The sequence below is a fragment of the Camelina sativa genome, chromosome 5 (assembly GCF_000633955.1).
Source record: "Camelina sativa cultivar DH55 chromosome 5, Cs, whole genome shotgun sequence".
Taxonomy (NCBI): domain Eukaryota; kingdom Viridiplantae; phylum Streptophyta; class Magnoliopsida; order Brassicales; family Brassicaceae; genus Camelina; species Camelina sativa.
The window spans coordinates 1,885,843-1,898,085 of NC_025689.1; the positions used below are offsets into that span (position 1 = coordinate 1,885,843).

Consider the following 12,243-nt stretch of genomic DNA (forward strand, 5'->3'; position numbering starts at 1 on the left):
TGTCTATTTATCTATTAGGAAGACCCAAATCCAATTATATAGTAGTTTTAGCTACTCGTGAATAATAGAATATATTTAATCCCAAAAACACTATAGAGATCCTATACCTTCAAAATCCAAATCACCGGACTACGTTGTGTTAATCTGTTTTCGATTTTTCTAAATAAATCGACATGGCTAAATAAGAGACACATTAAAAATAAACTAAATCTAATGTTATTAAACAAACTGAAAATGGTATTTTTGATTTTAATTATGCGCTAATTATTGAACTGAAGCAGTGTAAAGGCTGCAAAGGACTCAAACCACATTCAAATGTGGTTTTAGCACCAAAGAGGAGTTACAACTGTGTTAAGCTCACATGTACCCAAAGATCCGTTTAGGAGATGTTTTAATCACTTTTGGGCACTCAACCATCACATGTTGACATTGAAGAAGAAGCAACTTGCAAGGAGAACACTAATATTATTCAGCGGACACAAGGAAGAAGCAATGTTGCCGTTGGAAGTACAAGCAAGTGGGAGACAACACAACTGCTGTAGTTCAATGTAAAGTGGATCTAAACAACACAACTGTTGGCATTAGGTTAGAAAAGGGAGACAACTACTCTCATCCATTTGTGTATAAATATGTATGCTTATGCATTGAATAAACTAAGCTCTCTATTTTGGGAGACTTCCCCTTATACAAAATCAGTCTCTTATACATTAAAATGGGTAGATTAGGTTGATACTATTCTCATGGAGAGCCCAAGCCTTGACAATACTTGGTCTCTACCATTCCTTCAATCTAAATCTCTTCCATTCTCCTCACGGTTTCTATAGAGGTTATTTGGGTTCTTTTTGATGTGAAAGTGTTGCTGCCTCTCATGCTTATTCTCTAAGTATACACAGCTTGTTAAGCTTGTATTACTATACTCTCTTTAGACATGAACACACAAACTCTGTTTTTTGGTGTCTTGTGAGTTTATTGGAGTAGAGTGTATCTTGGAGCTATCACTCTCTCCAGATTCTAACAATAATTTTATATGAAATTACGCGCTCATTTTCAAATTCATATATTTGAAAACCCTACAAAGTTAGCCGTCTAAACTTTGGTAATTGAGAGTGACTCCCGTATCTTCTTCTTCCAAGTCGTCCCCTAGGGTCAATACATCGAACCATATATAATCCAAATCACGGGACTACGTTGTGCTATTGTGCTAACCTACTTACGATTTCTCTAAAATAAATGGACATGACTAAAAATAAGAGACATATTGAAAATAAACTAAATGTAATGTAATTAAACAAATTCATAATATGAAATTACATTTTGAAATGAAATCAATTACGCTCTCATTTTCAAATCCACACACATATATATATATATATATATGTCTATTATTATCAAAGAAAATCAATGTAAATGTTTCAAATGTTTCAAATGTTATCAATCTTTTATAACCCTATTTCCGTATCTTCCTCCAACTCGTCCTCTAGGGTCAATACATCGAACCACAAGGTTAGACCACTGTCGTCCTCAGTAGATTCAACCGACAGCTCAAATCGACAGAGAGGACACGAGTTTTGACTTGTGAGCCAAGGAACAATGCAATCTTCATGGTACAAATGGTTGCATGGCAATTTCCAGGCAGGTTCTCCGACGACGAAATCTTCCCTGCAAATGGTGCAAAGTAAAGAAGATTCGTCTGATGAGGACAGCATTGAAGATGAGATCAGAACGGTCGTAATTGGATCGAGAATTCGAGCCTCCTCGTCGTCTTCGTTATCATCATCATCATCATCATCATCATCATCATCATCATCAGGACTAACTCCAAAAGGGGTCGAAGAAGTAAAAGAAGACACGAGATTACACTGAGGACAATGTGGAGAGGAAGGGGGAGATGATGAGAGAACCGAAAGGATGATGTCACATTCTTGACAGGTGTACTCCTGCAGCTCCAATTGGTTTTGGGTAGAGGAGGACGACATTGATGAGAGAAGTTGGGTGGTTGAGAGGGGATTCAGTAGAAAAAAAATTGATATCTCTTTAGATTCTTATAATATAATGTGAATGTTAGTTATATGGTAAAAATGGGTGCGTGTCTCTAAGTTTTGGACTTTGGTATTTCCTTCCATTCAAAGATTCTTCTAAAATTTGTGAGCGTCAATAAATTAGCTCTTATGGTGTATTTTGGTCAAATTGCAATGATTTTTTTCTACGAAAACCAATCAGACTTCCAATTATGTATGGTTTGATATCGGTACATATTCATGTAATGCTCTAAGCAGCTAGCGGTCAAGATTGATAAAATCTTTAAAATTTAAATTTCCATATACATAAATTTACTAAGAATTTAAAACGGATCGACACATATATTGAACAAGTGCGCATGACTCTAGTTTGAAGTATAGTGGTTTTTACTAGTGTTTGCCGCCATATCAAAAAGAAAAATGGCCCCCTGTGTTCGAGTCTGCTTGGGAGGGGTTGCGATTTTCTGTAGGGAAAATTTACAGAGGCTGGCCCGGCAAAGGGAGACTAAGGGCCTAGGCCCAAAACTTCTTTTAAAAAAAAAAAAAAAAAAAAAAATGTGTACGTAACAACAAAAAAAAACATCAGCAAGCCCATCGAATTAGTTTTTAAATAGTAAAGTGTCAGATGTATCACAAAAGGTCGCTTTGGCCGAGTGGTTAAGGCGCTCGCCTGCTAAGTGAGTGGGATTTTCCCGCGAGAGTTCGAATCTCTCAGGCGACGATTCTTTTTCCTTTTTTTTTTTTTTTCAACGAAATTTTCTTATACAAAAATGATTAAATGTCATCTTCCAATTTATTCAATCAAGTCTTATTTACAATCTTCCGACTCACTCAATCCAAATTTGCATCACAAACAATTCAAAATCTCACAAATTCAAAGTCTATTTTTTATTAATCAAACTCTCGCTTACATCAAAAACACAAGTGAACACAACCACAAAGACGAAACACACTACTTTCAATTTCAAAAGATCACGAAGAAGCCTTCTTCTGAAGCTTAGAAGCTTCCAAATCAGCAGCTTTCTTCAAGATATTATCCTCACCATCATCCAAAACCATCGTAATCGGACAAGACCCGAGCCCATCAGCGATCGCAAGCACGATCTTCTTCATCTCCGATCCAAACTCCTCTAGATCCACTGAACCGCTCTGATCCGTATCAAACTTCGCGAAGATCGAGTCGTAGAGCTTCGTCAGCTCGTCAGGAGGAGTCACCACATCAACTCCGAAGTGCGATTCAAGCAGCCTCATCGATTCGAACGCCTTTCGTAGCTCCGATCTCGATAAAACGCCGTCTTTGTTCAGATCCAAAGCCGCGAACCTATCGTTGACGCTCTTCTTGAATTGCTCTTCGTCTTCCACAAATGATCGTACCGTTGATCCATCGATCACTACTACTCCCATTTTTTTTTCTTCTTCTTCGATTTTTTTTTTAAACTTTATTTTCTCGATTATAATGACTAATGACGAGTCGGTGAAGAAGATAAGAAAGAATCTTAAGCATATAATAATATATATATTAGGCCCGTAAAGACCTTTTGTTTATTATTAATTGGGCCGTAGTATTAAATTAGTTTTTATTGGGTTTCTTAAGAGGTAAAGGCCCAATAGACCTTTTAGGAAACGGAGTGAGTTCTACGATAAAAGGCAAGAGTGACCCTCTTTAATGACGCAATGGTCTCGTTAGCTTGTAGTAGGGTTCCAAAAGACTGAACAAAGTGTCAACGCATACAAGTCAAAGCACTTATAGTCGACATTCCCACTTAGTGGATTGGTGTAGGTGTGAGTGATGAGCATTTCTTTATGCATTCCCACAACTTTTTTTTTGGTAGCTTTGGCAATTATTTTATTTATTTATTCTAATACTATGATGGATGGGTGTATGAATACTTTATACTAAAAATGAATTATTAGCTATCAAAAACATCTCGTGAGCTACTTTTTACTTTTTAGGGAATAACTTTTTTTGAAAAATAGCTTTATTAAGGACAAAGAATAGCTATCAAAACATTAGTGATGTGATTTTCAGTCTTGCATATAGATGTTCAATAATTTTGTTTTCTTTGGAATTTTGCTGTTTTATAATTGAAAATGTAATTAAAATAAAGAAAGAATGATAAGCAATATAACACATATGTTTAATTCTTCGATTAATTCATTTATTGTTTTTGTTAACGAAATTTTATTTTATGTAGATTACCAGGTTTTGATTTGGGGTTTTATAATAAGGCGAAAACTAATGGGTACGTACGTAGCTATCAAACTGAAATTAGCTTTGTAGACATTGAAATTTGACAAAAGAGAGTTAAGAATTGACTTACTAATAGTTTGCTATGGACAAAAATATACTCCACAATTAAAATTATGGGTCCTTAATTCACCATACACCGATTGAGCTTATGGAGATAATGATGTCGACATTTGAGATCACATGTTCGTTCGCATGTATATACGACACAATTTTCCATCACCAATATATACTCCGATAAACTTCTCGTGACGACAACGCATACAACGCAATCATCGCGTAAATTACACAATAAAATAAAACAAAATAACTTAAAAGCTCAAAAGTGCTATATAAATCGTAAGAGAGGTAGGAATGGAATGGTAGTGGAAATCACAACAACAATAACACTGAAAAAACAAAAGCATCATATAGTAACAAAAAAGAAATATGAAGTCATGGAGGATTAATCTAATGGCGACAGCAATAGCTTTGATAATGTTGGCTACGGTGGTGGCTGCTGGAGATGATAAGGCAAAAGATAAGGATGAATGTACTGAGCAGCTGGTGGGTATGGCCACGTGTCTTCCTTACGTGCAAGGACAGGCAAAATCTCCGACGCCGGACTGTTGCTCCGGCCTCAAACAAGTTCTTAATTCCAACAAGAAGTGTCTTTGTGTCATCATCCAAGACAGGAACGATCCTGATTTGGGTCTTCAGGTCAACGTCTCTCTCGCTCTCGCTCTTCCTTCTGTTTGCCACGCCACTGCTGACATAACTAAGTGCCCTGGTTCGTACCTTTACCTCTCTACAATTCTACCATATAATAGTTTGCGTCGTCGTTGGATTAGTGAAAAAATAAGAATTAGGATGCTACCAATTTTTTGTTGGATACATAAGAGTGTTTGTGCTAACTGAATCCAAGTATTTATGATTATAGTGTAGAATCATTAATGTTTGGCATATTTGGGTGACTTTTGTAAACTATCATCATTGATTTAAGACATTAAAATTCTAGTTTTAATTCTACCAATATAACATTTGACTAAATTATATTAGCTGATTTGGTGGAATTCTACAAAACCGAAAAAAAATAACAAATCCACCATAAAAGTAGTTAATTGAGTTAGTTAGTTAAAAGTCATTTATATTACCATCTAATTAAGCCAAGAGTAAAACATGAGTAAAAGTTGTGAAGTAATTAGTCATATGTTAATGTACTGATGGACATCGATATATAGCACATTTTAGAATGAAAACAGAGTATGCAAATAGTATGTTTAAGTGTTAACAAGATTTTAAAATGGATTATAGATTATTAGCAAACTCATAATTTTTGTTGGGATGGGTGTTTCAGCTTTGCTCCACTTGGACCCCAATTCTCCAGATGCCCAAGTGTTCTACCAACTAGCTAAAGGTTCAAATAAAACCGTCTCAGCCTCTGCTCCCACTGGCTCGGCCCCTGGACCCACTAGCATGCCTCCGACCGCAGGATCCGATGATGGTAAAAACAGTGGTCGAACGACCTCTGTGCCAGGCTCGAACCACGCTCAAAGCTTCCATAAACAATGGCTAGGGATCGAAGTTGTTGCCCATTTCTTCGTAGTTTGTTATATTTTCCTCCTCGTATAGATAACAATAAAGTAACGAAAAGTGACAAAGTATGTAACGTTGCTTTTGCGCAATCGGAGAGTGACGCTGGTTTTTGCCGTAACTGTGTTTGATTGATGTATTTAGTTCTGCTTCGTGAGACCTCTTTCTTTCTATTTTTGTGTGGCGCAAAATAAGAACGTACGAACTACAGTTTTTCTATGTCTCGTTTAATGCTTTTTTATTTTATTTTATTTTATTTGAAACACTTTGATATTTTATTCTTTAAGAAATACGATAATTTTATCAAACCTAGTTAAGAACTAGGGTCGACGTTGGTTTTTAAATGACTCAAAAACATATTGATAAAGCCATAAAGGCAACGTGAATGGATTTTGCTTCGTTCTTTAAAACTTAAAATAGACGTTAGACTTACACACGACATCTAAATTTTAGCGTCAACTTCATTACTTTTACAGTCCTTTTTATAATCCTTGACTCGAAGACTTGAGTATAAATATTAAGTCACTTGTAAACCGACGAATGAGTTAAAGAGATCTTGTTCAAAAAAAAATCTTCTAGTAAAATATCTTGTAGACTTGTAGTGACTTATGAAGAATTATACTTTTTGACAGATTTGAACATTCTTTTAAGATCTTGAAAACTAAAAAAAAAAAAAAAAGAGGTCGGCCAAAACAAAACAAAGAGGGTTGAAACTTGACTTACCAAAGTCTTTACAAAGTTGATAAACTTTTGTCTTATTGTAAAGTTACTATACACAGATTCCGCGTTATGGAGAGATAATGATTTTGATATTTGAGATCTCTTGTTCTCACATTTTCTTTACAAAAAGGAAAAAAATAAAATCAGAAAAAAAAATTTAAAAAGAAAAAAAAAATGGAATCATGGAGGACTATTCTAGTGGCGATATCAATAGCTTTAATAATGGCGACTACGGTGGTGGGAGGTGGAGACGATAAGGCAAAAAATGAAGAACAGTGTAAGGAAGAGCGTTTGAGTATGGGCACGTGTCTTCCTTACATGAAAGGACAAGCAAAATCTCCGACGCCGGTTTGTTGCTCCGGCCTCAAACAGATTCTAGATTCGGAGAAAAACTGTATTTGTGTTATCATCCAAGACAGAAACGATCCTGCTTTGGGTCTCCAGATCAATATATCTCTCTCTTACACTCTTCCTTCCGTTTGCCATGTCACTGCTGATGTCGCTAAATGCCCTGGTTCGTACCTTATTCACCTCTCTAAGACTTTTACCGTTTTACGACATAAACAGTCATATATGTGGTTAATTGGTTGTATGGTTCATTTTACTGTGGACATTTAGAGACAGTTCTTTGCTTAGTTAATTAAAATATAACTTTCTAAATGATAAATTAAACATTTACTATGTTGATTATCGTGTAAGAAACTGAATTCACGTAAGACCGTTGGTAATTTTTTAAGTACTCGAGTATTATCTTGAAAATTTGATTAATAGAAGCAAAATTAACGAAACCATACTTTGTGGTGGAATAAATGGGTGTTTCAGCTTTCCTTCACTTGGACCCAAAATCTCCAGAAGCCCAAGTGTTCTTTCAAATAGATCAAGCTTTACACAAAATCGGCCTAGCTTCTGACCCACCTAGCGTTCCTCCAACCGCAGGATCTGATAACAACAACAGTGGTCGGACGACCCAATTCTTTGGTAAACAATGGCTAGTTGTTGCCCATTTCTTCGTAATATTTTGTATTTTCATACTCCTTTAGATAATAACAATGAAACGTGTGAAAAGGATGTCACGTTGGTTTTGTGCTATTGCGGTGGCTTTAATTTTGTGCCGTTGCTGTTTTTGGTTTTGACTGATGAATGTAGTTTTCACTTTGTGACAACTCTTCTCAACTATTGTTTTTTTCTTTCTTTGTATGGCGCAAAATGAGACACGAGCTAGCTACAAATGACAACTCTTCTCTCTATCTTGTATGATTTTATCAATTTTATTTTTGTAATATTTTTTTTACTTGAGAAAAAAACTCTGAATTTTTATTCATTGAGTATGAATGTATGATGGTTTTGTTTGAACTGAAGTGAACTGCATCCACACGCAATTTCATTAACCGATAAGCCTCTTAGCGACAGATGAATTCTTTTGAGTGCAAATCAGATCCACAAGAAAATATAATTAAAAAAAAGAGCGAACCACAAGGATCAAATGGAACATGATCACTACGTAGTTGTGGAGATCCAAGTTGCCATAAACTTATTTTTTTTTGTTTTTGATTTTGTCATCTTGTAAAACAATCAATTGGACTACTGATCAATTAAAGACTTCGGTTCAATGAGATCTTATTTATTAGCGTGGGGGATTACAAAAACTTACTCAACTAAAGTTGGTTAAAAACTTCGGTAAACCTGAATTTAGGCTATACCTAATTTGTATACTTAAAAGTATAAAATACTATTGTAGAGACAAGTATTAGCATCAACACACAGTAATAGTGTTGTTTGCACTTTGGCAGAGGCAAGTAGTAACACCAATACACAGTAATAGACTAATAGTGTTGGAAGAAACTGTTGCAACTTGCAACCATATAGTATCAATAGTATATAAATTATCCAAAGTGTCCCCATACCATAAATCTATAGAGCAATCACATGACCGCACGGTTTCCTAGATTATCTACTACGGTCAGTTTCGTCTCTCTTTCATATGGTCGTGATTCTCTTTTTTTTTTTGGTCAACAACATTTAATTTCCTTTTTTAGTAGTAATTCATTCAATATTCTTTAGTCAATAATTAAATTTGAAATCGAAGAAAAAAATATTAATGACGTAATTACGCCGGAAAGTATTACTGTATACTAAATTTTTATTTTTTTCCTTTACTTTTTAAAGTTTCTCGTTAAGCTCGCTCACACGACACAACCGTTGTCTCTTTCCTTTTCTTTGGTTTCTTCTTATTCCCGTTTCCTTGGGAATTGGATAATCTATTGAACAGATTCTAAAAGGATCTCTGAATCAAAATTCGATTTTGGGATTGCAAAGTTTCTTCCTTTTTTTTTTTTCATTCAACAGGTACGAAAAAGTTGAAAATTCTCACCTTTCCTCAATTTCTTCAATCCGAAAAAGTTCGTGTTTTTATTTTAAGATACAATTGAGTCTATTCGAGGTTTTGGGTTGTTTTGAAAAATCTTCGATGTGTCTTCTTCCATGCAGATTTTGAATTGTAGGATTACTATTACAAAAAAAATACAAAATTTGTCTCTTCTGAAAAACCAATTTGGTTGATGACGTCACCTGTGATTGTCGGAAGGAACGATGAGGAGGAAGAGGATCCATCGACGAAACCACTTGGAAGGTTGTCTGTGTTCTACTATGGAGTTGGACATATGCTTAATGACATTACTGCTTCTTGTTGGTTCACTTACCTCCTCTTGTTTTTAACCCAAATCGGCCTCTCTCCAAGGTACATACAACAATACCTTAAATTTGTACCTTAAATTTGTGGCATTAGTGAGATTGATTGAGTTCTTTTTTCTTCTTCTGTAGGGATGCTGCAATTGTCATGCTCTCTGGTCAAGTTGCAGATGGTTTTGCTACTGTCTTCGTTGGTGAATTGGTAAAGTTTTTTAAATTTTGTTGTCTTGTTTGATTTAAGAGTAGTCTTAATTGAGATAAAATTGATTGATCTATGTGCAATGGAACCGTGTATTTTAGTATCTCACAAAATCTGTCTTTTTCATATGAGCAGATTGACAGATTTGGGCATTTCAAAATTTGGCATGCTGCAGGATCCTTACTAGTTGCTGTCTCATTTTCATCTGTCTTTGGCGGTTGTTTGCCTTGTACACTCCTCAACAGTAACTCTTTAACTGTTGAAACATTATCGTACAGTATGTTTGCAGCTATCTTCAATATAGGATGGGCTGCTACTCAGGTTTCTCACATGTAAAAAAAAACAATCTTTCTTTTTTCCGTTTGATCTTCTCTCTAGGTAAATCTCAAATTTACTATGTAAGATATTCATTTTTTTTTAACTTTATGTTCTTTAGGGCTATGGTCAATTGCATTACACTGAACTCAACAAGCAGAGTAGCATTAACAAGCTCCCGTAACGCGTTTAGCATGGTTAGTTCTTTCCCTTTGGTTTTTTTTGAGCTCTTTAAAATGTCTTTCTAGGCTTATACTTAACATTTCCATATAACTGTTATTTCAGGTTGCTAATTTAGGCTTATACGCGATTGCTTTAGTTGTATTTGGTGTTAGTGAGGCCGGGACAAAAGAAAATACCGAAACTCAGGTTTGTGCTTCTTCTATCGACTTGTTTATGTTTAATGCCTTTGGATATGATTCTAAGTCTGCCTTAAGTCTACAGTATCGTTGGATTGCTTACTCATCCATTACCGTTGGCTGTTGCTTTGTGGTCATATTTCTTATGGGGACAAAGGAACCAAGGTAATGCACACTTTTCCCTGAAATGCTTAAATCAGTTTTTACCAAAGTTTCTTGCATGATAGATGATATTTTATTGAAAATGAGTTGGTTTTTATGTATTCTCAAAGGCTGCGGATAGATCTAAGAGAAACTAGCCGAGCAAGAATACCGTGGTCTTATTGGTTCCGTAAAATTCTGTACTATCAAGTTGCTATGGTTTATCTCCTCACTCGATTAGTATTGAATGTTTCTCAGGTTAGTTTCTGTATCTTTCATGCTTTGCTTCTTTTTGATACTATCAAATACTTACATTTCATGATGTCTTTAATATTGGCAGGCATATCTTGCATTCTTTGTTATTGATGATTTGCAAATGGCTCAATCCGCTAAAGCTCTGGTAAAATCAATACAAAAGCACTGTAGAAAGTATGATCATCAAAATTTTACTGATCAATCTTTAATTTTCAGATCCCTGCAATAATCTACATCTGCAGCTTCGTTGTATCGGTTATGCTTCAGGTTGCAAAAAGTTTAAACGCATTTTACTTCTTCTTCTTCTCTAAACTTTGTTCTTTCTTAGTGTGTTATGTTACAACTATATTCCCATAATTGTAGGAGATTCCATGGAATGGAAAACGCCTCAAGGCATATTATTGTGCGGGTGGTATCATTTGGATATTCTGCGGTGTAGCAATCCTCTTATTGTCCAGAAGCATTAACATTTACATGTATGCCATCTCTATCTTTATCGGCATCGCAAATGCATTAATGCTGGTAAGACAATCCTTTCTTAGATCTGACGTCTTCATGTGTTTACATGTAACTTAGAGACCAATCTTTTGATAATCACCATTTTATTCACAGGTGACAGCAATCAGTATGCAGAGTGTGTTGATTGGTTCAGAACTCGGTGGATGTGCTTTCGTTTGTGGGTCATTAAGCTTCTTAGACAAAATGTCATGTGGGCTTGCTTTATATGTTCTTCAGTCACATCAAAGTAAGTTTTTGTTTTCTTTCTAAATTTATCTTATAAATATCTAGAGATAGTTGATAAAAGTGTGATTTGGAAAATGATGCAGGCACTTCACCAAAGGTCGATGTAAACATCAACCAACATTTTTACTTCTCGGTGACAAGATATGGGTTAGGACTTGTTCCAGCTGTATGCTCGCTTATTGGAGTTGTTGTAACATATTTTATGGAACTCGATAGCACAATTCTAAAGCCTCTGCGTCAACCACTACTACTAGAATGAACAGAACAGAAGGAAGATATGCAACGTTTCTGGTATGGTAAACATAACTCAAACTTGGTTACTTGACAGTATAATGTTTTCAATTTTTTGTTCATAAAGGAAAAGTTTAGATCATACTGCAACAGGCAAAACATATGTACAAAAATTACTTGAAAGTCATTAAAAATTAATACAAGTTGATTTTCTGTTCCATGTTGGCTACTCGTAAGTCGCTTTCTTCTTTGTATCTTCCTTGTGTGAGTCCCTATAGATGAATAAAGAACGAGTCTTGTGAATACTCTTTTGTTTTCATTATAAATTTAGAACATAGATAAATTGATAAACACATCAAGGTGGTTAAGTTACTTCACTTGATCCATTACATAGATTCTCTATTTTACAGATTCTGAGAAAAAGGGATATTGATTCATAAGCAATTGATCATACTACACCATATTTGGGATATAGATCAATGTATATCTGTCTTTGTGATGTAATGTTAAGTTCTTTTATTTGGTTATTCTCTGGCCTTTTGAGACCGGGAAGATGAATATTGTTGAGAAGTATAAGCAATGAGTAATAACGTAATCTTTACTCAGATAAAGTGACAAAAGAAGGATTTTTTTTTCTTCTTCATCTTGTTTTCTTGCATCTAGCTAGGGGGAAGAGGCTTCTTTAGAGCAAAAAATCTGCTCCATTTTATAAGTTAGAGAACATAACAAGTAGAGAAACAGAGGCCAGAGAAA

At 35.1% G+C, this 12,243-nt stretch overlaps 5 protein-coding genes and 1 non-coding gene across 9 annotated transcripts; 4 read left to right on the forward strand and 2 right to left on the reverse strand.

Moving 5' to 3' along the window:
- Positions 1,079-1,976, reverse strand: LOC104784903 (probable E3 ubiquitin-protein ligase RHC2A). Its single transcript, XM_010510005.1, has 2 exons — positions 1,468-1,976; positions 1,079-1,127 (listed from the first exon to the last, which is right to left on the reverse strand). The coding sequence occupies exons 1-2, from the start codon at positions 1,974-1,976 to the stop codon at positions 1,079-1,081; spliced, it is 558 nt and encodes a 185-aa protein (XP_010508307.1).
- Positions 2,658-2,739, forward strand: TRNAS-GCU. The gene has a single exon. It is a non-coding gene; the product is annotated as a tRNA-Ser (tRNA).
- On the reverse strand, positions 2,790-3,509 carry LOC104784905. The gene has a single exon (XM_010510006.2). The coding sequence runs from the start codon at positions 3,420-3,422 to the stop codon at positions 2,991-2,993; it is 432 nt and encodes a 143-aa protein (XP_010508308.1). The 5' UTR covers positions 3,423-3,509; the 3' UTR covers positions 2,790-2,990.
- On the forward strand, positions 4,524-6,079 carry LOC104784906 (protein YLS3-like). The gene is made up of 2 exons (XM_010510007.2): positions 4,524-5,035; positions 5,603-6,079. The coding sequence occupies exons 1-2, from the start codon at positions 4,696-4,698 to the stop codon at positions 5,875-5,877; spliced, it is 615 nt and encodes a 204-aa protein (XP_010508309.1). The 5' UTR covers positions 4,524-4,695; the 3' UTR covers positions 5,878-6,079.
- Positions 6,652-7,879, forward strand: LOC104784907 (protein YLS3-like). The gene is made up of 2 exons (XM_010510008.2): positions 6,652-7,072; positions 7,381-7,879. The coding sequence occupies exons 1-2, from the start codon at positions 6,733-6,735 to the stop codon at positions 7,596-7,598; spliced, it is 558 nt and encodes a 185-aa protein (XP_010508310.1). The 5' UTR covers positions 6,652-6,732; the 3' UTR covers positions 7,599-7,879.
- LOC104784908 (major facilitator superfamily domain-containing protein 12-like) lies at positions 8,732-12,233 on the forward strand. Of its 4 annotated transcripts, XM_010510012.2 has the most exons (14): positions 8,732-8,904; positions 9,046-9,295; positions 9,379-9,448; positions 9,581-9,777; positions 9,882-9,957; positions 10,046-10,129; positions 10,205-10,284; positions 10,392-10,518; positions 10,601-10,660; positions 10,732-10,782; positions 10,879-11,037; positions 11,128-11,260; positions 11,343-11,550; positions 12,154-12,233. In XM_010510012.2, exons 2-13 carry the CDS (start codon positions 9,117-9,119, stop codon positions 11,516-11,518), a joined length of 1,392 nt encoding a protein of 463 aa, XP_010508314.1. In that variant the 5' UTR covers positions 8,732-8,904; positions 9,046-9,116; the 3' UTR covers positions 11,519-11,550; positions 12,154-12,233. The 4 variants fall into 4 exon arrangements, with proteins under 4 accessions (XP_010508314.1, XP_010508312.1, XP_019101185.1 ...); XM_010510010.2 differs by lacking the exon at positions 12,154-12,233 and having other exon boundaries at positions 11,343-11,795; XM_019245640.1 differs by lacking the exon at positions 12,154-12,233 and having other exon boundaries at positions 10,277-10,284; positions 11,343-11,795.

Bases quoted from the DNA above. Each gene is read 5' to 3' on its own strand.
- LOC104784903 (XM_010510005.1), bottom strand. From the start codon at position 1,976: ATGTCGTCCTCCTCTACCCAAAACCAATTGGAGCTGCAGGAGTACACC. The intron at 1,128-1,467 runs GGAGGAAGATAC...GGACGACTTGGA, and splicing joins TTGACCCTAGAGGACGAGTT to AGAAGAAGATACGGGAGTCA.
- LOC104784905 (XM_010510006.2), bottom strand. From the start codon at position 3,422: ATGGGAGTAGTAGTGATCGATGGATCAACGGTACGATCATTTGTGGAA.
- LOC104784906 (XM_010510007.2), top strand. From the start codon at position 4,696: ATGAAGTCATGGAGGATTAATCTAATGGCGACAGCAATAGCTTTGATA. The intron at 5,036-5,602 runs GTTCGTACCTTT...TGGGTGTTTCAG, and splicing joins TGACATAACTAAGTGCCCTG to CTTTGCTCCACTTGGACCCC.
- LOC104784907 (XM_010510008.2), top strand. From the start codon at position 6,733: ATGGAATCATGGAGGACTATTCTAGTGGCGATATCAATAGCTTTAATA. The intron at 7,073-7,380 runs GTTCGTACCTTA...TGGGTGTTTCAG, and splicing joins TGATGTCGCTAAATGCCCTG to CTTTCCTTCACTTGGACCCA.
- LOC104784908 (XM_010510012.2), top strand. From the start codon at position 9,117: ATGACGTCACCTGTGATTGTCGGAAGGAACGATGAGGAGGAAGAGGAT. The intron at 9,296-9,378 runs GTACATACAACA...CTTCTTCTGTAG, and splicing joins CAAATCGGCCTCTCTCCAAG to GGATGCTGCAATTGTCATGC. The intron at 9,958-10,045 runs GTTAGTTCTTTC...CTGTTATTTCAG, and splicing joins CCCGTAACGCGTTTAGCATG to GTTGCTAATTTAGGCTTATA.